This window comes from Hyperolius riggenbachi, chromosome 5 (assembly GCF_040937935.1).
Source record: "Hyperolius riggenbachi isolate aHypRig1 chromosome 5, aHypRig1.pri, whole genome shotgun sequence".
In the NCBI taxonomy this organism is placed as follows: Eukaryota; Metazoa; Chordata; class Amphibia; order Anura; family Hyperoliidae; genus Hyperolius; species Hyperolius riggenbachi.
The window spans coordinates 37,093,946-37,121,428 of record NC_090650.1 but is presented as its reverse complement, the minus strand read 5'-3'; the positions used below and the strand labels follow the sequence as shown (position 1 = coordinate 37,121,428).

The window sequence follows — 27,483 nt, the reverse complement described above, 5'->3', positions numbered from 1 at the left end:
GGCAAGTCGCAAACCGCTAGCGATTTTACACTACCGTGATTCGTTTTTTACAGGAACGCGAACGCGCGGCGGAGCGATATTTGCCGCGATTTTGCTATGCAGTGCATAGCATAGCAAAATCGCGGCCGCAAATGTCGGGAAATCGCCGGTAATTTTTTAGCTTTTCGATTCAGCAATCGCTAGCGTTCAGCGTGAACGCTAGCGACTGCTAGTGGAAAAGGGCCCTTACTGTGTGGAGGTAAGTTTTCTCTTGCCTTATTATCTCCAGCATGATCTTAGTGAATTGAGGCCATTATCTCATAAGTTTATTTTTGCTTCAGTGTCACTTTAAGGACTCACACTACACAATGCATGCGATTTCGCGCATGCATGTGCGTCACAAGGCATTCAGGTGCAGACATTGGCGGCCGCAACATAATATAACCCAATGGGTAAATCGTTTCATTGCAACGTGTGTGAAAACGTAGCTGCACTGTGAATGGTAACATGAAAGCCTTACATTACGTTACCATGCGGATCGCACATTATGCGCAGTGCATCATGACTGACAGCAGCGCACATAGTGTGAATGAGCCCTTAGGGGCACTTCAGCTGATGTCATTTGCAATAGGAAGTACTCCGCATTCACCACTGTTCCATAAAGGGGTATGTGCTGTAACAATGCAGAAAAATACTGAGGTAGACGGCACTGGCTTCCATTGTAGGCCCTTGGAGATTAAGAACTGAGGAATTTTAATGACTTTTCCTGGTCTGCAGATGATTCATTAATGATTAAGGGGACAATGCTGGCAGGACATTCTATAGAAGTCTGGCCTCATCTCTGCAGTCTTGAGAATATTAAGACTTCAGATTGTTGCTGCTTCGTCGAGAGCAGAACTGCCCGCCTGTGAGCTGATTCATCCACTTGGCATGTGACTCCATCCACTGGATCTCATCATCTCAACACGCAATGTAAGGGTGCCCATTAAAGAGTACCTACATTATAAATGACAGTTTGCTTTAAACTGGGAAAGCCAGTGAAAATAATGTAATAAAAAAGTGCTTCATTTTTACAAAAATTATGTACAAATGATTTAGGCAGTGTTTGCCCGTTGTAAAATCTTTCCTCTCCCTGATTTACATGCTGACATTTATCACATGGGGATATTTTTACTGCTGGCAGGTAATGTCACGGGAAGGAGATGCTGCTTGCTTTTTTGGCAGTTGGAAACAGCTGTAAACAGCTATTTCCCACAATGCAACAAGGTTAACAGACAGAAAACTGCCAGGACCATGGTCCTCATAGTTTCCTGTGGGAGGGGTTTCACCACAATATCAGCCATACAGAGCCCCCTGATGATCCGTTTGTGAAAAGGAATAGATTTCTCATGTAAAAGGGGGTATCAGCTGTATGGCCTAGTGCACACCAAAACCCGCTAGCAGATCCGCAAAATGCTAGCAGATTTTGAAACGCTTTTTCTTTTTTTTCTGCAGCGATTCAGCTAGCGTTTTGCGGTTTTGTGTAGCGGTTTTGGTGTAGTAGATTTCATATATTGTTAGAGTAAAGCTGTTACTGAACAGCTACTGTAACAAAAAACGCCTGGCAAACCGCTCTGAAGTGCCGTTTTTCAGAGCGGTTTGCGGTTTTCCTATACTTAACATTGAGGCAGAAACGCATCCGCAATCCAAAATCTGCAGCAGCCCGGGAGTATGCGTTTCTGCAAAACGCCTCCCGCGCTGGTGTGCACCAGCCCATTGAAATACATTACCCTAGTGGATCCGCACCCGCAAGCAGATCGCAAACCGCAGCGGAAACGCTCCGGTGTGCACTAGGCCTATTTGGGTAATTTTTGGTGTGGGAGGTAAACAGTTAATTTTAAATGTAACAATGTGTTTATTTACTAAAATATGTATGTGGATGTAGTTTAACTATTTGGCCACAAGATGGCTGCAGTAAAAAAAAAAACGCTTCCAGGAACCATAGAGAGGATGGGAAATTTTTTTTTGCACAGAAAGGCCGCGGCCTCCGATAAGAAGCCGCCGTTTTTTCTGCCGGTGACTTAGATCAATGAATGGGAACCATGTTCCCATTCATTGATCTTGGGGCTAACGGAAGGCTGCGGGAGCGCTCAAGATCGCACACGCGCAGCAGGGCAGGCTATCTAGATGGATATATCCGTCCAGATAGCCCTAAGTGGTTAAAATAATAATAATCACCTGTTACTGACACCTTCTTCTTCCTCTTCGTGAAGCAAATTAATAGAGGGTGGATGACAAAGTCATTCGAATTTTTGTGTTTGGATTCATGTAAATGGCTCCAGCAAGCCCATCACAGAGGGTAACTTTTTTTTCTCCACAGCCATAACCGCGTTGCGGTAAAAATATAGAGAACGCCTTTTCTTTTTGACTAATATGAACATGTCAAGCTTTGCTTAATTGGACACCACATTTTATCCCAGCTCATTGATCTGGGCTTATTTTTCATGAAAGCATTTCAATACTCCAAGAAGCCATCATGTATAATTAGGCCTGCTGTCCTGCGCGGTCCACACGGCTGAAAATTAGGCTAAATTCCTTCTCGGAGGAGGCTGTGTGTTCATGGCGATAACGACGCTCTCCTGCTGATGTCACTGGCGCTCGCTGCTGTGCTGAACCGCGAGCCTTGGCGGGATCAGTGCCGATGGATGGGGAAATGGAAGAAGGCTTTGGCCAGGGTAGTCGTTTACAAGTGTTGCTGTTATAGAGCAAAATAACAGGAGGTTTTGCTTCTCTGGGTTTTTTTTTAGTAGAGTTGAACATGTTTAAAGGACACCCAAGGCGTAAATAAACTAATGAAATAAACAATTGTATCTATCTTCCTTCTTCTAACAAATGACTTTTTGAGATATTCCAGTTTTATTTTATGTATAAGGCTACTTTTCCACCAAGACATTGCGTTTTAGGGGGCGTTATGGTCGCATAACGTGCCCCTAACGCAACGCATGGTGGTGTTGAAGTTGAACGCCAGATTGAGCTGCGTTATGCAGCTCTCAAAGCAGCCGCTCCAGGTTAGTGATAGGAAGTCCGGATCTTTTTAAGGATTTGGATCATTTGAATCGGATCATTGAAAAGATCCGGATCTTTGAACCGAATCATTTGAATCATTTTACTAGGGAAGCAGACTGGGTGAAATGACTAGCAGGACAGGACTTTCCCTGCACTGTACATTCTGTATGTTCCTGTTTCTTCCAGACAGACATCCACTGTGAACCGAATCTTTCATTGTGATGATCCGGATGATTCGACTCACAAAAAAGATCCGGATCAAATGAACGATTCGTTCATGATCCGGACAACACTACAGTCCCACCACAGTCTCCACAGTGCAGTGAATATTAATTAGCCATGTGGCTGGCCGCGGAGGAGGAGGGGAGACCTCCTCCTCCAACATTACTGAGCATGTGCAAACAGTCTAACGTGGCTTAGCCACCTATTACGTACAGCATGCAGCACTTTGTTTAAAGGTGCTGCGTTACTATGTAACGCAACCTGTGCACTGTGAACAGCACATTGATTTTACAGTGCTGTGAGTTAATACAAAAAGATACAGAGGCGCCAGGAGAGTAAAAGTCACTAAAAAGTTTAAAACGTATTCAGGTGGCGGTGGTGGACCGGCAGCACCCAAAAACAGACACGATGCTGTTGATTGTAGATACAATAATTTATTCGCATACTCCTAAACAATATCTGCAACGCGTTTCACGGGCAACATCCCGCTTCATCAGGCAATCAAACAATCGGAGTAACATACTAAAAATATGACAGAAGCAGACAAACAATAAAAAAGCATGTCAGAGCGCTGTATCGGGCTTCGCTGTGTTATAACAAGTTTTATGGGCAAATAGGAGGGTAATACATTGTTATATATAGGGTCATAAGGACGTGATAGGACGTTGTGTGAATAGGGGAATCTTGTATTAGATATAAATAAAAATTGGTCGTATTAGTATATTTGCTGGTAAGGGGAGAAGTGCTGTGAGTTAGGCTGCGTTACTGGCTGCAGTAACGTGGGACTTTAACGTCCCACTGTGAAACCAGCCTTAGAGCAGAGAGGACGTTCTGAATTCAGGTCCTCTTAAATGGAAGCGCCGGTCCTGCTGAGAGGGATCAATCTGATGGTTGAACTTGGTTGTTATCTATTAGTGCTTTGTAAAGCGCTGCGGAATATGTTGGCGCTATATAAATAAAAAATAATATTAATAATTAGTGTTTGGGCATCTTTACACTGAGGGCACAGGCTAGTTCTTAGTAGGACTGGGACTGTACATATAGAAGTTTATCTAATTATGTCACATGTTGCGTCAGCAAAAATATATAGCTTTGCCCTTGACTTGTCTTTTCCATTTTTATCCTTTACCATCTGTTGCTTGTTAACACTTTTTTCTTCAAGCACGTTTACAGCTTCCGCGATAACTCCGCGCGTATCACACTCTTGCCTAGTAAAAAACTGGCTAAGTGATAGTATATGGGTTTAGCAAGCGCCTTTTTTTTATATATACTGTATATATTTTTTTTCCCTACAGAGAAGACAGGTCTGCATATTATGCAAGTTAATACATTATGAAACGTTGTCTCGCTCCAGTGTCGACCGGCAAAATAAAAAATAGAAAAAAAACATACAAATTTACCATATTTGTGTCTAACGATTAGCAATAAACATTGCGCGAACGGAAACCGATACGACAGCCTTAAATTTCATTTCAGCAATTTTTAGCGTTACAAGAAAATATAAATAAAACTCGGATGGCAGAAAAGGAAATCATTTCGGTGGAAAGGCGAACACCGGGCACCGCGCATAAACTTTGTTTTTAATCAAGATAAATGCCGCGGTAACCTGTTTTTTTTAATCATTGTATACTAGGAGAGATGTGATTATGCAGCCATTGCGAATACTTTACATAAATATGTTTCTGTACGACTGGACAAATGCCTCATTTATGCACGAAGGCAAAAAGATGTGGAATATTTTATATCTGCAGAATTTTTTTATTTCTTTGTGCACCGTTAGCAGCATATAGGATGTTTAGAGACGCGGGGAAGAGAGTTGTCATGTGCAACAGAGAGTTATCCGGGAAAGCCATTGATTTTATGCAAAGCAAAAGATAAATTAGCAAGCTAAGATTTGATCGGTGTCAGCTGAGCGCATGTCTGCGTATTCTCCTGACAAGTATCGCAGGTGTGCCCTGAAAACTCTCCAGTGGTTAGCAGGGCCGGTTGTAGACTTTTTGTGGCCTGAAGCAATACACTGGCCGCAATTCTGGTAGGGTCATCATCCAAATGACCTTATGTGAGGTAATTTACCTCATGAGGTAATAACATTTAACAATTCTGGTAGGATTTAGTCATGTTTTACCCCATGAGGTAAATTATGAGGTACCGTAATTTGTGAGGTAATTCGCATTAATTTTGCGGAAAATAGCTATTCTCATGGAAATTGGGGGACATTTTAGCATATAATTTACCGATCAGTTTAAGACCTGCCTGTACCTGGAGGTGAAGTCAATTTGTATGCATTTTGCAGTTTGTAGTGGAGCTCCTATTGCTGTTTTTTTTTTTATAAGGGATGCCTATAAATATACTTTTCATAGATTGCTACATAATCAAATACACCTCCCCCCCCCCACAAAAAAAAAAAAAGACTTAACTTATGGAAGACTTTGGCCTCAATTCACTAAGATCATGCTGGAGATAATAAGGCAAGAGAAAACTTACCTCCACACAGTTTGGCCTAAATTCACTAAGATCATGCTAGAGATAATAAGGCAAGAGAAAACTTACCTCCACACAGTGAGAGAGTTATCTTACCTCTTCATTCCTTAAGTTACCTCTCCTGTAGTTAATTTACCTCCTCTGTAGTTAATTTACCTCCTCTGTTGTTAATTTACCTCCTCTGTAGTTATTTTCACATGCAGCTAATTAACAGCTTGTCTTTAACTCTGGAGTTATTTTAAGGATTGGAGAGTTAATTTAAAGACAGAAGAGTTAACTTTAGGCTTGCCTGAGGTAAAATGTTTCCTGAATACTACATGCCTTATCACCATGGTAACAACTCTAGAAGAGTTATTAAAGACAGGAGATAAGTTTAGTGAATTGAGGCCTAAGAGAGTTATCTTATCTCTTCATTCCTTACGTTACCTCCTCTGTAGTTAAGTTACCTCCTCTGTAGTTAAGTTACCTCCTCTGTAGTTAAGTTACCTCCTCTGTAGTTAAGTTACCTCCTCTGTAGTTATTTTCACAGGCAGTTAATGAACAGCCTGTCTTTAACTCTGGAGTTATTTTAAAGATTAAAGAGTTAACTTAAAGACAGGAGTTAACTTTAGGTTTGCCTGAGGTAAAATGTTTCCTGAATACTACATGCCTTATCACCATGGTAACAACTCTAGAAGAGTTATTAAAGACAGGAGATAAGCTTAGTGAATTGAGGCCAAAGACTATTATCATTTATTTATTGCATGCTTAGCACTGAAATAACGCACGTTTTACCTCACTTTATGCATTTACCTCATGTTTTACCTCCTGTTCGGAAATGGAGAAAAATCTTTCAGAATTGCTAAAAACAAAAGAGAAAAATACCTCATGAGGTATTTTACCTGCAAAAATATATATATATATATATATATATATATATATATATATATATCTCACATAGCTACCAGAATTGAGGCCATTGGCCTCAATTCTGGTAGCTATGTGAGGTAAATATTTTTTTGTAGGTAAAATACCTCATGAGGTATTTACCTCTTTATATAGCAATTCTGAAAGATTTTTCTCCATTTCCAACCATGAGGTAAAACATGAGGTAAATGCATAAAGTGAGGTAAAACATGAGGTATTTCAGTGGTAAGCATGCAGTAAATAAATAATAGTAGTCTTTCATTGTCTTCCATAAGTTAGGATTTGGATTTGTCTTCCATAAGTTTGGAAGATTTTTTTTTTGAGTTAGGAAGGCGTATTTGATTATGTAGCAACCTATGAAAAGTATAATTATAGACATCCCTTATTTAAAGGGACTCCGAGCAGTGCAGAAACTATGGAAAGATGCACATCATTTTAAAGCTCTCTTTCTCCTCTTTCCAATGATATATAAACCGCCACCCTACGCCTTTTAGTTTTCGCTATTTTCGCGATTGAAATTGCCGCGGCCGCGATTTCGATCGCGAAAATAGAGAAAACTAAAAGGTGTAGGGCAACGATTTAGGTGTCGTCAGAAAGAGGAGAAAGAGAGCTTTAAAATGATATCCATCAAGCCATAGTTATATTGTATTATACAGGGCGACTTTTTGTCATGTGCATTCAGCATAATGGAGCTGCTGACACTGGGGAAAGTGTCGCCCTGTGTAATACAATATAACTATGGCTTGATGGATATCATTTTAAAGCTCTCTTTCTCCTCTTTCTGACGACACCTAAATCGTTGCCCTACACCTTTTAGTTTTCTCTATTTTCGCGATCGAAATTGCGGTCGCGGCAAATTCAACCGCGAAAATAGCGAAAACTAAAAGACGTAGGGTGGTGGTTTATATATCATTGGAAAGAGGAGAAAGAGAGCTTTAAAATGATATGCAGCTTTCCATAGTTTCTGCACTGCTCGGAGTCCCTTTAAAAACAAAAAAAAATCAGTAAATATTTGGAGTTTTATTTCCACGATTCTTTTCTATTACACAACCTGAATAGGAACGACACTAAAACAGCAATAGGAATTCCACTAAAAACTGCAAAATGCATTCAAATTGACTTTATCTCCAGGTACAGGCAGGTCTTAAACTGATCGGTATATTATGTGCTAACATGCCCCTTAATTTCCACGAGAATAGCTATTTTTGGTAAATTACCTCATGGATTACCTCATAATTTACCTCATGAGGTAAAACATGACTAAAACCTACCAGAATTGCTAAATGTCATTACCTCATGAGGTAAATTACCTCACATGAGGTAATTGGTTTGATAACCCTACCAGAATTGAGACCATTGTGAGGAACCCCTCCCGACGTGTGTGCAAAGCCAGACCAGAGAGGAGAGACACATCGGGCTGCACTGGCTCTACCTCCCTCTGCTTCCTCCAAGACAGCATCTCCTCTCTGCTTATCCCCTGGATGCCGGGTATGTTCTGCAACAGCACCGCATCACTCACCCGCTGTTAGCAGATTAGCGATGGGATCACCAACCACACGTGAAGTCCTGCTTCCTCTTTGACTACAACGGCGCCTCATGTGACCCGGCAGCATGTAGCAGTTCACATGAGGCACCGCTATAGCCATGGATACTGGACACTGCACGGGTAGTTGGAGACCCCATCACTGGAACACTGAGAGCAGGGACCTAGGGAGGGAGAGACAGGGAGTGCGAGGAGGGGGGCATTTGTGGAGGGGAGCTGCCTCTTGCCGCCCTTTAATCATTGCCGCCCTGAAGAACATGATTCATGTTGCTTCATAGAAGAACTGCCCCTGTTGGTTAATATTCTAGTCCTTGCATTGCAAATATGAGAATGCCTCCTGGTTATAGGGAGTTGGGGTAATGCGTCTCTTGAATCTTTTGGTCTACCATGGAACTACTCTTGGGGTGCGCACTGTGGAGATTTTCTCTAGTTATCGGTTTCTGCGAGGTCTGCAAAGCTTGAATCCCTTGTCCAAGTTCCATCCTCCATCAACAACTCCCTCTTCCTTTCCGTTTTTGCAGATTCGCGTTCATTGCGTATGTAATACAAGTCAATGGCATCACATTTGACTTACGTAGTTCTGTAAATTTTTGCATCTGAATTTAGCCGAAGCTCAAATTATAAAAAAAGAGGTTATTCCACTACCGGCAGTAGCCGATATCTGAATTACGTATAACACCCAAATTGCGATGACTCGGAGGCAATTACAGCGCCCAGGTTTTCCTGCAGCAGGGCGAGCTGCTTTTTGGCTTCACCCTGCGGCGAAATTTGGCTGCGGTCATTTGAAATGGAATTGCGAATGTTGTCATTCCAAATGTTAAATTCATTTGCAGATGTGAAGTGAAAGGACCACTATTGCGAAAATCACAAAAGTTAAATATATGTAAAAAACATACAAATGGTAAGTATTTTTCTTCCAGAGTAAATTGAGCCATAAATTACTTTTCTCCTATGTTACTGTGACTTGCTGTAGGTAGTAAAAGCCTGACAGAACCAACAGGTTTTGGACTAGCCCATCTCCTCATGGGTGATTCTAAGGGTTTTATTACTTTTCAAAAGCACTTAGTGAAAGGCAGTTGCTCCGTCCAACTGCCAAGAAAGTGTGCAGCGAGCAGAGAGGCTGGCCAGCGTCTTTGTATAAATGCTTGTTAGGGAATGTCTTTATAAAGAATAAAGGCCTTGCTGAGAATCCCCCATGAGGAGATAGAGTAGCCTAAAACCTGTCGGTTCTGTCAGATTTCTACTACTTACTGTGAGTACAAGGACCATAGAAGAAAAGTAATTTATGCCTCGTTTTACTCTGGAAGAAGCCTACTTCCTATTTGTATTTGTTTACATGTATTTTACATTTTTTCACCATAGTGATTAATTACATACAATTTAATGTCAATTAAATTTATCGATATGCATGGAAAAACAGAAGTAGAAATGAGCAAGAAAATCCTTACAAAAAGCGCGATCGTCCTACAGTGTGTGGGAAGCAAGACTTAAAATATGCGGGGGTTCACTGACCTGAGCTACTGCCTCCCTTCCGGTGCATTCTATGCTGCGTTTCATCCTCTCAAGGCTCATACACACATCCAACAAAGTGCACAACCAACTCCACGACATGACCAACCTCATAACAAACCATTTACATGGGTTGTATTTTCTGCGTACCAACCAACTAAGGGCTTGATTCACTTAATGACTAAAGCGAGTGTTATTATTCCCTGCGCACGCTATGCTGCCATAGCATGCGCAGTCCAATTATGCTGGGCACAATTAGTTTAAAAAGCGCTTTGTTACATTTAATGATCGCTCCACTGAACCCGTCTGGAGCCTGGTAGGTCCATTAGTTTCAAAGAACGATATTGCTGCACTTGGATTGGCCCAGTAGCCTGACTGTCACAGCATAATTGGACTGTGCACGCTATGGCTGCATAGTGTGTAACACTCCCTGTAGTCATTAAGTTGCGCTGCTAGAGCAGTGAATCAAGCCCTTAATATTTAACTCATCTAGATACTGCGTGCGCAAGCGAAATTACAGACTGCACGACATGGCCGCATTCAAAACAAGCCCACTTCGCTCAAACGACTTACAAAAATGCATACATGGTGCGATCCCTGACTTAAGATGGCTGCTAATGACACAATATGCCAAACGGTTGTTTACGAGCAATTCTTCATATGAACAATTGAAAATGATTATCTGGGACCACTAATACACAAAAATCTCCTAACCAATCCAATGGCATTAACCTTTTATGCCGCCTGGACGTGATCCTTACGTCCAGGCAGCTGCTGCAATGGTGATGCGTGCTCCCTCGGGCGATCGCAGGCCCACCCGCACGCCCCCGTGCCGCCCCCCGGAGATTAATGAATGGGAACATGGTTTGCGTTCATTGATCTATGTCCCCGGCAGAAAAACCGACGGCCTCTTATCAAAATCTGCGGTCTTTCTGAAAAAAAAAAAGTTTCCCGTTCTCTTCTCGCTTCCTGGAGGCTTCCAGGACTACAAAAAAAAAAATCTCAATTAGTAAAAAAAAAAAAATAGTAAAACTACATCTACATACATTTTTCAACACATAAAACGCACATTATTACATTAAAAATGAACTGTTTATTTCTCACACCAAAAATTACCCAAATAAAATTTTTAATGGGAAAAAAAATTACAATAAAAAACAAAAACAAAAACATAAATGGTTACCTAAGGGTCTGAACTTTTTAAATATGCATTTGAAGAAGGTATATTACAAACATTTATTAAATTATAAGCTTGTAAATAGTGATGGACGCAAAACTGAAAAATGCACCTTTATTTCCAAATAAAATATTGGCGCCATACATTGTGATAGAGACATAATTTAAATGGTGTAATAACTGGGACAAATGGGCAAATAAAATACATGGGTTTTAATTATGGTAGCATGTATTATTTTAAAGCTATAATGGCCGAAAACTGAGAAATAATGATTTTTTTTCCATTTTTTTCTTAATATTCCTGTGAAAATGCATTTAGAAAAAAATAATTCTTAGCAAAATGTACCACCCAAAGAAAGCCTAATTGGTGGCGAAAAAACAAGATATAGATCAATGCATTGTGATAAGTAGTGTTAAAGTTATTAGCGAATGAATGGGAGGTGAAAATTGCTCTGTTGCCTAAGGTGAAAAATCCCCGCAGGCTGAAATGGTTAATGTAATCGATCCAATTTTCGGATTGATCTTGTCTATCTGATTAGATTGGTTAGGAGATTTTTGTCCATTAGTGGTCCCAAACGATCATTTCCGATTGTTCATAAGAATAATAGTTCGTAAACTATAGTTTGCCAAATTGTATCATTAGTGACCACCTTAAAGTGATGGTCCAAGCAAATAAAAAAAATAAAGATCCACTTACCTGGGGCTTCCTCCAGCCCCTTGCAGCCGTCCTGTGCCCTCACCGCAGCTGCGGTGGCTCCTGGTCTCCTGCTCTGGCGAAGTCGACCTCGCCAGGTCCGGTTCCGGGTCGGCTGCTTCTGCGTTCCACGGCGCGAGTCACGTGGTCTCGCTGACGTCAATAGGACGGTACTGTGCAGGCGCAGAACTACAAATGTGTTTCCCCTGTAGGCTACAGGGGGAACGCAACTGCCTGCCCGAGATTATCGCTCACTGCGCAGAAGTACGGTCTGCTTACCGCAATGGATCCCGCAGATACGTTGCAGAGTGATAAGGAGCTGTGCACTGTCAGTTTTTCAATAAGCGGAGAATGAGCAAAAAAAAAATGTCTGTTCTCTGCTCAAGTGGGAACAGAGCCTCAAGGTAGCTAGAGATATGAGATAACCTTATGCAGTTCACTTCTGTATGCTGTATTGTCATTCATAAATGGCAATGTATTCTAGATCTGTGCAAACACCTCTCTCACCAGCTTTACGTTTAACAGATATTTCAGTCCTTTGCCGTCTTATTGACTTGAATAAAATGCCTCGGTTAAAACCAATGACAAACTATATTTACTCTCTGGATGTGATGGCGTTATCTACAAATAAGTAAATCAAAGTGTAAACACAATAAACCTTTTTATCTGGCAACGCAGATAAGATGCAACATTGTTTGTCCTTTAATAGCTCTTATCTGAAGCGGCTCTGTTACAGCCAGGGAGTCTCCCATGATCTTTATTAGGTTAATTAGAGAGCAGAGCATTTGTTCGGCCATTTTGTATTTCAACAGAGAATGGAAAAACTTTATTTCTCCTGACGAACGGACGTGGAGCGCTTGACCAGCAGAACAGAATGAGATATTGGGCTATTTATATACTCGCGCTGCTGTGATTGCGTCTCTGTACACCTTGCCGTAATTATAGACTACAAATACGTAGTTGCGGATGTGGCTGGAAGCGTGTAATTAACTGCAACAACGCGGTAGGATTCGCCTCAGATTTAGTTGATAGCGGGTTGATTGACAGGTGGGGAAGAGATTTATAATTGTTGTTTGATTTTTCTGTTTCTGTCATAACGCTTTATTATCGCATTTTTGCTGGATATGGATAGGTGTTGATGAGGTGATATCGTGTGAGATCTGATAGGATGATCGCCCAGCTGTTAGAACAGACTTGGTGTCACAGCTAGCTACACACAGCATGCAATTATCGTCTGATGGGCCCCCAGGGTAGACTTTGGACACACCCCTCACCCCACTATATTTGTGCCTTGCCGTCTGTTATAGTAGCTATATCTATATCCCCCTTGTAGTTCTCTGCATTGCTTCCTTATAATGCCCTCCATTGCATGCCAGGGGCATAGCAATAGGGGGTGCAGAGTTTGCGACCGCATCGGGGCCCTTGGGCCAGAGGGGCCCTCCCTCAACTACAGTATTAGCTCTCTATTGGTCCTGTGCTCATAATAATCACTTCTATAGATACTTTGAATAGTGGTAATCATTAACAAACTGTTCCCCATCCCCTTCTTGCACCTCTGACACTGTAGCTGCCATTGGCAGGTGCTGGTGCGCCATATCAATTGTTATGTATAGAGTGCTTGGAGGGCCCCATTGTAAAACTTGCATCGGGGCCCACAGTTCATTAGCTACGCCACTGTGTAATGCCCCCCTTACTTTCTGGCAGTGGTTGCCATTACTGCACAGCACAGTGACTGTCATTAGGCACTGTATTGACTCTTCCTATATATATATATATATATATATATATATATATATATATATATATATATATATATATGTATATATATATATATATATATGTATATATATGTATATATATATATGTGTATATATATATATATATATATATATATATATATATGTGTATATATATATATATATATATATATATATATGTAACGATCGGTGTCAGCACGCAGAGAGGATCTGATTATTGGTGATCTGCAGTATCACCAAGAATACAGCTATATACCTGATTATTGATGATCTGCAGAATCACCGATAATACAGATATATTACTAACCTCTGGACACCTATGTATATAAGAGTGTTTGGTGTAACAGTAATACTTTGAGAAACACACCTGATGAGCAGGTGATCTTAGGCAGTATAGGCAATACTGCTTTAGAGAGTACAGGAACCTTCCAGCAGCCTGAGACTCTCCAAGGGGTGGAGTCAGGCTGGAGGTAGGAAGGACCAGAGGGTGAGTGACACCAGAAGGTGGATGTCACTATCTGATCCGGAGACTATCTCTTAAGGGGAGAGATAGCTCTCGAGGTCGGGCAAGCCAGGTCGGCAACACATGGACAGACAAAGTACAAAGACAGAAAACTGATTAGGTATACAAGGCAAGCAGGGTTTGGCAATGGAATATCAGATATGCAAGGTACCGAATCAGTGATCAGAGGAATAGTCAGGAAAGCAATAAGTCATAATAGATATCTAACAATGCCTAGTCTTGGGTGTGAGGTCCGTGGTCTCTACACCCTGGAACAGGGCCGTTTCTTGGGCAGTGCAGACAGGGCGACCGCTCTGGCGCAAACTGGCAAGTAGAAGAAGGGGGGCGCAGGCAGAAGGACATAACCGCTAGGGAGCTGGTGATGCACGGTGCAGCCAAATGGAAGAAAGAAGATTACCAGCACGATCACCTTCAGTGACTCCTCCTGAGCTGCCGGCGTCCAGTCATCATCACGTCACCACCACGTGATGACACCTGATGTCCTGTAGCAGTACTGCAGGCTGTCAGTGCGCGGTGCCCAGGAGTCGGCTTTCCGGGCTCTCTTCACCTGTGTGTTTTCCTGGTCCCTGCTTCTTCCTGGATGAGTGGCTGGTCACTAGTAAGTAGGCAGATCTACTTGTGACCTGTGTCTATGTGACTGTCCCTAAAGAGTAACGGTTCGCGAGTCCACAGGTATGGGGGGAAAGGGGTGCAATTTTTACACCCTCGCCCTGGGTGCAATTTAGTCTAGAAACTGCCCTGCCCTGGAACTAGTCTGATGTATAACAAGTTCCCTAATCTGGGTGTGAGGTCCGTGGTCTCTACACCCTGGAACTAGTCTGATGTATAACAGAAGGGTAACACAAGTTCCCTAGTCTTGGTGTGAGGTCCATGGTCTCTACACCCTGGAACTAGTCTGATGTAATAACAGAATGATAACACAAGTTCCCTAGTCTGGGTGTGAGGTCCGTGGTCTCTACACACTGGAACTAGTCTAACATATAACAGAGCAAAAATACAAGTTAACTGGCTCAGTGTGAATTCCCAGGTCCTCCTGGTTCAAACACACTGTTGGATCTGACTAAGGTCTGAGTGCTTCCACGTAGTGTTCGCAACGGCAGACAACTTGTGACTGGGTAGCAGCAACTATATATGGAGTAGTGCTCTCTGGCGCCACCCCCAAGTGATCAACCAATAGTCACCAGCTCTGGGGTCAGCTGATCGGCTCGGTCAGCTGATCCCCCCCCCCCCCATGCCCATCATAAAAGTTCTGCCTCTCAGCGCACGCTCGCGTATTCCTAAGCCTGTGTGAACTAACAGACTCAGCCACACCAGACACACGCTGCTGTGTGCAAACCGCCGCGCTGGACGCGGAACCAGACGCCTTGCTGTCAATACATGCGGTGGCTTTTCTGCGTTTAGCCATGTTACCAGACGCACGCTTCCGCGTGCAAACCGCCGCATTGGATGCGGAATCAGCCGCCTTGCTATCAGCACACGCGGCGGCTTTTCCGCGTTCTCACACAATATATATATATATATATATATATATATATATACACGAGTCCTTCTCAAGAAATTAGCATATTGTGATAAAGTTCATTATTTTCTGTAATGTACTGAACATTAGACTTTCATATATTTTAGATTCATTACACACAACTGAAGTAGTTCAAGCCTTTTATTGTTTTAATATTGATGATTGTGGCATACAGCTCACGAAAACCCAGAATTCCTATCTCAAAAAATTAGCATATCATGAAAAGGTTCTCTAAACGAGCTATTAACCTAATCATCTGAATCAACTAATTAACTCTAAACATCTGCAAAAGATTCCTGAGGCTTTTAAAAACTCCCAGCCTGGTTCATTACTCAAAACCGCAATAATGGGTAAGACTGCCAACCTGACTGCTGTCCAGAAGGCCATCACTGACACCCTCAAGCAAGAGGGTAAGACACAGAAATAAATTTCTGAACGAATAGGCTGTTCCCAGAGTGCTGTATCAAGGCACCTCAGTGGGAAGTCTGTGGGAAGGAAAAAGTGTGGCAGAAAATTCTGCACAACGAGAAGAGGTGACCGGACTCTGAGGAAGATTGTGGAGAAGGACTGATTCCAGACCTTGGGGGACCTGCGGAAGCAGTGGACTGAGTCTGGAGTAGAAACATCCAGAGCCACCGTGTACAGGCGTGTGCAGGAAATGGGCTACAGGTGCCGCATTCCCCAGGTCAAGCCACTTTTGAACCAGAAACAGCGACAGAAGCGCCTGATCTGGGCTACAGAGAAGCAGCACTGGACTGGTGCTCAGTGGTCCAAAGTACTTTTTTTGGATGAAAGCAACTTTTGCATGTCATTCGGAAATCAAGGTGCAAGAGTCTGGAGGAAGACTGGGGAGAGGGAAATGCCAAAATGCCTGAAGTCCAGTGTCAAGTACCCACAGTCAGTGATGGTCTGGGGTGCCATGTCAGCTGCTGGTGTTGGTCCACTGTGTTTTATCAAGGGCAGGGTCAATGCAGCTAGCTATCAGGAGATTTTGGAGCACTTAACCTTCCCAGCGTTCAATTTCCCCAGGATTTCTGTGCAAACAGTGATAACATTTATTTTTAAAACTTTTTTTTCCCTGTAACTTGCCAAAATGTGTCAAGCAAGGGTCTAGTATACAGTGCAGGAGAGTATTGATGTGTATGCATGTTTATACTGTTCACAGCATGTTTTTTTGAACGGACATTTCTGTCCATACCGCTAGGGAGGTTAATGCTTCCATCTGCTGAAAAGCTTTATGGAGATGAAGATTTCATTTTTCAGCACGACCTGGCACCTGCTCACAGTGCCAAAACCACTGGTAAATGGTTTACTGGCTATGGTATTACTGTGCTCAATTGGCCTGCCAACTCTCCTGACCTGAACCCCATAGAGAATCTGTGGGGTATTGTGAAGAGAAAGTTGAGAGACGCAACACCCGGCCGCTATCGAAGCATCCTGGGCCTCCATAACACCTGAGCAGTGCCACAGGCTGATTGCCTCCATGCCACGCCGCATTGAAGCAGTCATTTATGCAAAAGGATTCCCGGCCAAGTATTGAGTGCATAACTGAACATAATTATTTGAAGGTTGACTTTTTTTGTTTTAAAAACACTTTTCTTTTATTGGTCGGATGAAATATGCTAATTTTTTGAGATAGGAAATTTGGGTTTTCATGAGCTGCATGCCAAAATCATCAATATTAAAACAATAAATGGCTTGAACTACTTCAGTTGTGTGTAATGAATCTAAACTATATGAAAGTCTGATGTTTATCAATACATTACAGAAAATAATGAACTTTATCACAATAGGCACATTTTTTGAGAAGGACCTGTATAATTGGGCTAAAAGATACGTTGATTTTTTTCTGTTGTCTAAGGTGTTACAGTGGACCTGAACTGTTGCTACAGGACAGAAGGAACACAGAGAAATGCACATTGTATGTATTTAGAGAGTTTAGCCTGTCTAATACTCACTCATCTGTGACTAATCACAAATGTAATTTGATCTCAGCTGTGTCACACTGCAGATTTATGGTAGGATTTGTATCCGCTGTGACAAAGAAATATTTTCTTTAAAGGTTGTTATGATTCTGCTTTTCCTTTAGAGCAGAGAGGAAGTTCTCAATTCAGGTCCGCTTTAAAGAGTAACTGTCGGGCATAAAATAAAAAATCAATTCTTTATTTTTATCTGGTAAACAAGTAATAAGGATGCTAACCCGGCAATCCAAAAGTTAAAAATCACTCTTATTTTTCTTCTCCATAAAACCTCATTACCCAGTTTCCCTGGCTCTTATTTGGTACATCTGCCACACAAAGGAAGTTGCAGGGTATGCTGGGTTTTCTTTTTTTTCTTCTTTACTTTCCCCTCAGACTTAACTAATGCACCCTGATTGGCTGAAGCCTCTTTCCCTCCTGTTTTCTCCTCCCACACCTCTTTTCTTCTCTGATTGGCCAATATTTCTCAGGGCACTTTCTACTGCAGACCTGAGTGGGGTCAGGCAATGATGCACAGACAGTAAGGGAGGAAATGATGTCAGGATTGGCTTTAAGATAGACACAGAAAAAATTGAATTTTTCTATAGAAAAATCTTTAAAATCAAAATGTGGACAGTGCAATGCATATGTTATGTAAGTACAGCAAGTATTTATCTACTTATACATGTGGTGTTTTTTTCTGAGATAGTATGGCTGACAGTTCTACTTTAAAAAAAAAAGTTGCAAATCTGCTTTATTTCTCATTCTGCATCTCAGAAAAGGGGACATGTCACGTTTGTGGCGAAGGCAGAGATTGAAGTAATAACCACAAGTGATACAGCGATAGCCGCAAATGACTTTGCTAATGCCACCCCGTGTTAATGGCCGGACGAGTTGATGTGCGGCGGGAAAGCGAGATCCCATCTTCCTGTCTGACCGCCGGCCCTAATCGCTGACATTAAATCACGGCCGCGCGTGTCTGCTTTTCATATTTCATACGTGATATTAAATCCGGAAGCGCTAAGAAAACAATTAGTAGTCTAAGTAGATGCGTTTACTGACCTTCTGCCTGGGAATCGCAATCATATTCTGATAATAGATTCCTAATGAAAGCAGAGGTAATCCCTGCTGTGAGGGGATGTGAGCACGCATACAATAAATTACACTGCTATGTAAATGGATGTGAAAGGTGGAATTCTGCTGACATACAGCGATAACCCTCCCCGCTCATTCTCACTGCTGCACCATAGACTGAGCTAATAATCGAGGCTGGGCTAGAGTAAGCTGCTTGAAAGCTACATTCTTAAAGCGGTATTGTCACCATAAAAAAAATCAAATTTCAACAGCAACTGGTCTGAGTGTATTAAGTGATAAAGATCCTGCATTCAAAACTTGCAAAACTTTTTCTGCTGTTATGGTTGGAGTTATCACATTCTTTGAGCACTGGCCCTAGTGCCAAACAGTGCCAAAGAGTTGAATGCTGGGAGTTCTTTTTATCTATAATATATTCCTCCTCTTCCATTTATTTCACTGCCAGCTTCTTATCTGACACACCCTCTGATTACTTGTGTTTACAAACAAGGCTGAGGTGACTCAGCGATTGGAGGATAAGACAGTGTAGTTCCTAGTATAAACCACAGTGGGAGTGTCCGAAGACTCTGGGAGGAGGGCAGCTAATGAATACACAATGAGCAAGAGAAAGGAAGGGGGGGGGGGGGGGAAACAAGAGTCAGTGAGGATATGATGTCAGCATTAGCTTGGCAAGATGGCCACTGCCTAGAATAGGATTTTCTGCTTTTCCTTCATAAAATTCACAGGAATCAGTACATGGATAGCACAATACATCTGTTATGCAAGTAGTAGTACTTATATATGTGATTTTTATTTCTAGGTTAGCATGAGTGTCGCTTGTTCTTTAACCTTCCTGGCGGTAAGCTGAGCTCAGGCTATGCCGCGCAGGAGGAGATCTCAGCCCCTGGTGGGGCGATTTTCAACCTGTAAAGTGCTGTACGCGCAGCTAGCACTTTGCTAGTCGCGCGTACAGCTTGATCGCCGCATGCAGCAGCGCAAGAGGGCCTCCCCCCCCCCCCCCCCCCGCCAGAGCCCTGTGCTGCCCGGACCAATGAGTTCCGGGCAGCGCTATGGGCTGGATCGGAGACGTCTGACGTCAGGACGTCGGCTGACGTCCATGACGTCATTCCGATCGTCGCCATGGCGACAGGAGAAGCCAAACAGGGGAGCGCGTTATATACGCGTTCCCCTGTTTGATATTGTTGCCGGCGACGATCGAACTAGAGGGACACATGCGCCCTCTAGTGGAGTTTCATGTAGCTACCACTCTAATAGCTTTACATGAAACATAAACATTTTTTTTTTTTAAATTGGATTTCTGCAATTTTTGCAGAAAAAATTAACCGCCAAGGAGGTTAAAGCAGAACTTTTAACCACTTTGCTACTGTGGCTGTTCTTACAGTCCAGTGCAGCTCTAATTACTTTGGCAATAACTTTATCACTACCTATCACACCTAAATGATCTAAATATTTTTTTTAAGTAAAATTCACTATTTATCCATTTTTAATCCATTATAGCAGTTCCTTTTGTACATTAAACCCACACATATTATTTGTCTATTGCTCATTTATTAAAACTGTGCCTGATGCAAATGGACTGATTCTATACATTACTAAGTCCTCCATCTTCTCCTGCAATGTTTATTTTACACATGTTTGCTCTCTAGTCCTACCTTTCAATTCCCTGGGGGAGGGGGGAGGCTGGTTTGCTGTCTTTCCTTTTCAACTCCTTTTTATTAAATCAGAGATGAATAAACTGTGTTATGTAGGATTTTATAGTCATGTCCTCTGGTAGGAAGTGGTGTAGTAGACATATAGTAGAATGCAGTAAATTATTCAGGACATCCACTTTTATGGTAATGATCCTTGTTTCATCATCAGAAACATTTCCTATATCTATATATTTCTGTATATTGGTATATAGACCCTCCCTCCCAGGGATATGATTAGCGTGGTCTGATTAACTAGGCAGAATTCTCCCTCCTTCTAGAGCATTCTGGAAGACCAGGTATTATTTGTACTGGCTTTGGAATTCTCAGAAACATTCTGCAGAGCTGCACCTGACAGGACTAAAGATGGCACTTCCTGTGATAAGTTTCAGAATGACGTCCTAAAGACTGGTCCGAATGACCAGTCGTTAGGAGAAATCAGACGTGTGTACGCACCTTTAGAGGTCACAGTTGCGCTCCGGGATCCCATACTTCTTTGTGGCAAGATTACAATAGTACATCGGTGGGTTATTGAGAAAGTGAACAATCTATAGTATACTGATGAAGCGGGATGTAACCCGTGAAACGCGTTGCCTTGCTCTGGAGTCTATTTGAATAAATATATTTTTCAGTGAATAACTGATCATGTGTCTACTTGTGGGAGGTAAGTCCACCACTTCCTCCCCCTTTTTAAACTTTTTTAAAACTATTTTATCCTCATCTGGCGCCTCCGTTTTGAACAATTGTTTATTCTGAGTGTCCACCCTTGGTGGAGGGGCGTTACTTCCTTTCTTCTACTTTTACGGAGAGCGCCATTTTTAACCTGAGTGGGGTCCGGTCTAATCTCCCCCCCCCCCCCCCGCCTACAGAGTGGGTCCCAGAGGTAACCCACCTTTATAAATATACTCTCATATATTTACTCTTATGACCAATTGGTTTGACATACTGCACTATTGGGGCTCTCGATCTGCTTTGTTTTTCAAATCTATAAGTTTGGGTAATTATTAGGAATCAATGAGATGGAAATTCTTCCAAAATTATGCACATTTTTATGCAAATGTATGCACTTTGAAAATGGCCTAATCCATTTAAACCCAGGTTTAAATTGATTGGTCCTTTTTCAAGCTGCATATATTTGCATAAAAAGTGTGCATACATTTGCATCAACTTGGAAGAATTTGCATATCTTTGACCATTCCTAGTAATTATTCACTCGTCCTCATTTGGACTGAGGAAGTTATATGTACTAGTGACAAAAATGTCCTCTATAAAACACAAATATTTATTTTTTTGATACATCATGACCTGAATACATTATGCGTGGTACACACGATGACATTTTTTTGGGTAGATTTACTGCCAGATCGATTCTTTCCACCATGTCCGATCTGATTTTCAACCAATTTTCCATCGATTTTCCATAAAAGTGAGAGGAAAATCGTTCGGAAATCATATTAGACATGCTGGAAATAATCAATGTGGCAGTAAATCTGCCCAAAAATCTCATTGCGTGTACCAGGCATAAGAACATTTACCGACACTTCAACAAATGCCCGTTTGTGACAGGTTATCTTTAATCTCAGTTGGCAGCAAGGAACCGGCAAGCGATCATAGCAGGTGCTGTCACCCAAATCCGGCACACGGTAATGCAGTAAATTAACATGCTTCACAGGGCGGCTCAGTGACAGGGGCTCTTTTTGTGCCGTACTTTTTATATCCTTGACACGGCAGCAGTTTTAGGACTTCTGTATTCTTAAAAAAAGGGAAAAAAGCTGACTTTTCATATTGGATACGTGACGGTGAGACTGTGCCGGGTAAGAAGTCATAATGAGCTACAAGTCCGTGAAGCAGTTCAGAAATCCGCTCCATAAGACATCCGGGGAAGCAGCGCTACTCACCCAGCCTAATAAGATAACGTGACCCCGGCCAACGAGGGATTAATTGGCAGCAAGTTTGCAGTTTTTTCATTCCTGAGCTCCCGAATGTGCTGAGAATAAAACACCACAGCCAAGACTTGATTTTTCCCAATTTTTTTTCCACTCCTTATTAATTATCTCACTAGCAGGGAAGGGAAAAATTGGCTATTAGGCATTCAAAAATATCCCAAAAAAGGATGTGAGTTCTTTGGATGAATAGATTTAAAGGGGTTCTTTCGTGAAAAAAGTAGGCAGTTAAAAAATGTGACAGATGACAGGTTTTGGGCCAGTCCATCTTTTTAAGGGGGATTCTCAGGGCTTTCTTTGTTTTCAACAGCATTTCCTGAACAGCAGTTTAACTGCCAAAATAGCAAGATACCAGCTGGCCTCCCTAATCACTTGCACACTATTATGTCAGTTAGATTTTGCAACTGTTGTTCAGGAAATGCAAAGCCCTGAGAATCCCCCTTAAAAAGATGGACTGGCCCAAAACCTGTCATCTGTCACATTTTTTAACTGCCTACTTTTTTCGCGAAAGAACCCCTTTAAAGGGAACCCAAGGTGAGAAAGGTATGGAGGCAGCCATTTTTATTTCCTCTTAAAGAGGAGCTGTAAGCAAGGATTGAACTTCATCCCAATTAGTAGCTGATACCCCCTTTCCCATGAGAAATCTTTACCTTTTCTCAAATAGATCATCAGGGGGCTCTGTATGGCTGATATTGTGGTGAACCCCTCCCACAGTGTGATGTCATGACCATGGTCCTGACAGTTCGCTTTCTGTAAACCTTGCTGCATTGTAGGAAGTAACAGCCTTTTCAAACTGCCAATCAAGCAATATCACCCTTTGTGCATATAATTGTTTGTTCTTGAGAGTTCTATGCACAGAGGGAGATAATGCTTGCTTGCCAGTTGAAAATGCCATTATTTCCCACAATGCAATCAGGTTCACAGCCAGCAAACTGTCAGGACCATGGTCCTGACATCACACCGTGGGAGGGGTTTCTCCACAATATCAGCCAAACAGACCCTTCCTGATGATCTATTTGAGAAAAGGAAAAGATTTCTCATGGGAAAGGGGGTATCAGCTACTGATTGGGATGAAGTTCTATCCTGTGTTAATTTTCCTCTTTAGCATATATAACTCTCTAGTATAAACACCCCTTTAGGCTACGTTTCCACTGTGATGGCCAGAGCGGATGTCTGCTTGATTCTGGTCTGGTTTTGGATGGAAAAGTCCTGGATAATGATTGTTGTTGCAATTTGGCAACACCATTATCCTGCAGATTAGTATGGGATCCAGGGCTGGCGTGTATTGGGAGAAGGGTGGGCCTTACACGCCACTCCTCCAAGTCCAGGCCTGAGTCTGGCAGAGAGGGGGTTAATGAACTCACCAGTGTTATTTGCATAAAAAACTGCATCACCCAGTATGCAGTGGACTGTGTTGGAGCAAAGAGGTGTAACCCGCTTGGTCCTTGAGCACTAGAGATATCAGCGAACCCCTCACCCTGTACTACTTCTGGGTCACTATGACCCAGAGTAGTACGGCTGCGCTGGACCGGCGGAGCGTATCCTTAATCGCGCGCCTGTTGCCGGGCACTTTCTGCGCATGTGTGTGACATCATGAGTGACGTGACGCTCATGCGCAGAGAGGGCCCGGCAACAGGCGCGTAATCAAAGACGCGCACCGCCGGCCCAGCACAGCCGTACTATTACGGCTCATAGCGACCCGGAAGTAGTGCAGGCCCATAGAGATTCGCTGGCGAACGGTTCGCTTACATCTCTAGTGAGCACCAGGCACTCAGCTAAGTGGAATCTACCAGACACTGACTCAGATGAAATGATCAAAGATTTATTTGTGACCTAACAGTGGTCACTGTAGAAAGGAACCAATCAGTTATCAAAATACACTTTCCTTGCACATCAAAGGTCAAATAACACAATCTTCTGGTCTTCACTGCCGGTGCACCGGTAAAACCTGCGGAAGGAAACGGTTTGTTACACAGAAATTATAGTGAGCTACAATAGGTCTTCTCGAGCAACAATCAACCACTGCATATACAATTCACAGTACCGATGTTGGGCGTGGGCTGGGGATAGGACTGGTCTACTGAGCAATTTAGTCCGGTTTTAAATCAGTTCTCAGTCTCTCGCAACTAAGTTAAAGTTCTGTTGCTCAGCAAAACTTTGGGGAAACTTGTGACAGTTCGCAATAGAGTACTGAGTAGTTCTGTCACTATTTGGGATGGTCAGTCAATGAGATGCAAATAATTTTGCATTGATGCAGGTTTTTGCATATTTTGTATACAAATCTATGCACTCCCTTTGTTCGTGAAATTAATTAATTTACATCATCAAGCTACGACCCGGAACTTAGCGGCAGTGTGAGCCGGGATTCTGGGCAGAGCAGAGGGGGCTAGAGCTGCTCATCGCTGGGGCCTGGAAGGTGAGTAAGGCTGCTGGTTATACTGGGGACAAGAATGCCTAGCTATCTTTACTGGGGATACGGCTGCCTGGCTATCTAAATGCCCCCCCCCCCCTCCCCCGCACGTAAAAATGCCCTGGTCCCTAAGGGGGTTAGGCAGCCAGTTACCAGAAGGTTAAAATTGGGTTTGGTGACTATGAATTAAGTTACACAATACCACTATACTCTACATATGCACTCCCTGCAGAGCTGTTGTGAATCCGCTGAGAATGTTGTGCACACTGATCTCAGAGGTGTTGTCTGTCACCCATAAACCTGGTTCAGATTGTACATGAAGAATATGTAATAGAGGAAGAATCTCCTCATTCCCCTGCAGAGTACCTGCACATCACTCCTAAGGTGCCCATTAGGGATGATCAAAGAGATGCAAAGTCTTTAGAGTTGATGCAAATGTATGCAACTTTTTATGTGAATATATGCAGTTTGAAACAGGACCAATCAATTTAAACCCAGGTTTAAATTGATTGGTCCTTTTTCAAGCTGCATATATTTGCATACAAATTTGCATAATTTCGGAAGTATTTGCATTTCATTGATCATCCGTGTGCCCATAAATGGTACATTGTTTCCTTCAGGTTCGATCTTTAGATGTGATTTGAACATAGTGCTGTTTTATAGGACTCTAAAAATGGTCCTTTGAGTGTCTGGATTCTTCCCGCAAGTGGAAAAAAAAAATACAAAAACAAAACCCACTGAGACAAAAGTCATTTGACAGCCTGTCCATTTTTCCAAGTACTTTAAAGTACCACTTTTAGCGAGTGAAACGCGTTGTTCTAAGTGCGGCGTTTTGCCGTAAATGTACACAGAAACTATTAGCGCAGCTGGCAAGGTATTTTCAGCTTCCTGTCAGAATTAAATTACAGCCCCGCAAATATTTTCTTGCTTACTTCTCTCTTTTTTTTTACCCTTTAAATTAGATAAAATAGTTACCGAGTCCTGTTTTTTTCGCCTCCGTGTTCCAATTTGCAAATGCTTTTAAGTCGCGAGTATTTTCCATCCATTAAGAGCTTTGTGAAATTATCGGCGCCGCACGCCGCTGTACACTAACTAGACTGTTCTGTCTTTTCCTTGCAGCTCTACGGGAAGCTACGCTGCGACGACGCGCCGCTCCTGGAACACGCGGAGCAGCTCTTGGCCGAGCTGGGGGGCGGGGAAGATGCGCCGGAAGACTCTGACGCCGAAGAGGCACCGCTGGAGAATATCGATGACGATTTTGTCCATAGTAGCGATGATGATGAAGCCATGGAATCTTGAGACATTTGTATTTTCTTTTTTAAATGAAACAATATAGATCAGTAAATAAACATTGCTGAATTACAAATTATCAGTTTTTAAAAGACAGTTATTGAAAGACTCCAGAATGTTTGTAAGGACCACTATCGCAAGAAATGTAAAAAATTTAAATACCGTATATTCCGGTGTATAAGTTGACCCCCTCAACTTTTCCAGTTAAAATATAGAGCATGGGATTTACTTGCCTTAAAAGACTACCCCCATACCTTCCAACTTTTTGAGATGAGAAAAAGGGACACTTAAGCCAAGCCCCTGACACACCCCTGAGCACACCCTCGCCACACCTCTAGTCACGCATACCATAAAGATGTCATAAGAAAAATATGGTGTTTTATAATTTAAACCACCCTGATCCTTTCTATCCTGGTTCATTTTCCTTCATAGTAACATTTTAAAATGAGTAATTTATCAATTTAAAGGATGGGGATAAAGTTTTGAGTTAATCAAACATATTTTTTAGTAGAGAAATATATATATTTACATAGAAAAGAGGGACAAATAAGGAGGAACGAGGGACAGTGGGACAGGGCTCCCAAAGAGGGACTGTCCCTCCAAAAGAGGGACAGTTGGGAGCTATGCTACCCCTCTTCCAACGCACACCAAATAAAAATTAAAAAACATCATATACTGGTGCTATATATGTACAGATACTGGTGCTGTACTGTATGTGGTACCCAGTATACTGTCTAACACTATACAGGGGACTGGCTGACTGGTTGGATTGGTCAGCTCTCCTTGTCTACCTGTTGATCAGAGCGGTATGGAAGAATAGATTGCGCTGTGCCCATAAAACACGCCTCTTTCACCCTTCTGGCCCACCTTGTATCCTATTTACCTCCTTCTCTGCCTCTCAGATCTCGCACATGTGCGCCTGCGCCTCTTCACTACAGTCCTCAGCAGTGAGATCTGAGAGGTGGTAACAGGGTAAGGCGTATCACCCGGCATCAATGATATCCGGCGTATAAGACGACCCCCGACTTTTCAGAAAATTTTCAAGGGTTAAAAAGTAGTCTTATACGCCAGAATATACGGTACATGTAAACACATACACATAAGAAGTACATTTCTTCCAGAGTAAAATGAGCCTTAAAGGACACCCGAGGCAAAAATAAACTAATGAAATAAACAATAGTATCTATCTTCCTTCTCCTAAAAAATAACTTTTTAAGATATTCCACAGTTTTATTTTATGTTTAAATCTACTTTTTACGTTTTACCTGTCTTGTTGTTTTTGCTCAATGACACATTCATTGAAGTATCCCAGAGCTAAAATACTATTGACACTTGTTATCTCTTTCCTGCTCTCAGAAGCCATTTTCTGCTAGTAAAAAAAAGTGTTTTATAGTTGGAATTTCTTAGGGTCACACTGTAGTCACTTCCTGTCAGGACTGAGTCAGCCATTTACAAACCTGATATTTAACTCTTTCAGGCAGAGAAGAAAAAAAAGCAACACAGCATAGTTATTTGTGTGCTAGGCACTGTACATACACATCTATCTCATCATGTCACATGACACCTCAAGTATCTTTTAAATTCTTTTCTCCTATGTTGCTGTCACATACAGTAGTTAGTAGAAATCTGACATAACTGACAGGTTTTGGGCTAGTCCATCTCTTAATGGGGAAATCTCAGCATGGCCTTTATTCTTTATAAAGACTTAACCTGAAAAGGAGTTATACAAAACTGCTGGCCAGCCTCCC

The 27,483-nt window shown here is 42.2% G+C and overlaps 1 protein-coding gene across 2 annotated transcripts in view; it reads left to right on the top strand.

The window, feature by feature from the left end:
- Nucleotides 1-25,814, top strand: part of LOC137518126 (uncharacterized) — a 716,045-nt gene extending 690,231 nt beyond the window's left edge. For both annotated transcript variants that reach the window (XM_068235497.1, XM_068235496.1), the window contains exon 11: nt 25,565-25,814. In XM_068235497.1, the coding sequence (XP_068091598.1) occupies nt 25,565-25,744 (180 nt within the window). In that variant the 3' untranslated portion in view covers nt 25,745-25,814. The remainder of the gene's footprint in view (nt 1-25,564) is intronic.
- The last annotated feature ends 1,669 nt before the right edge of the window (nt 25,815-27,483 follow it).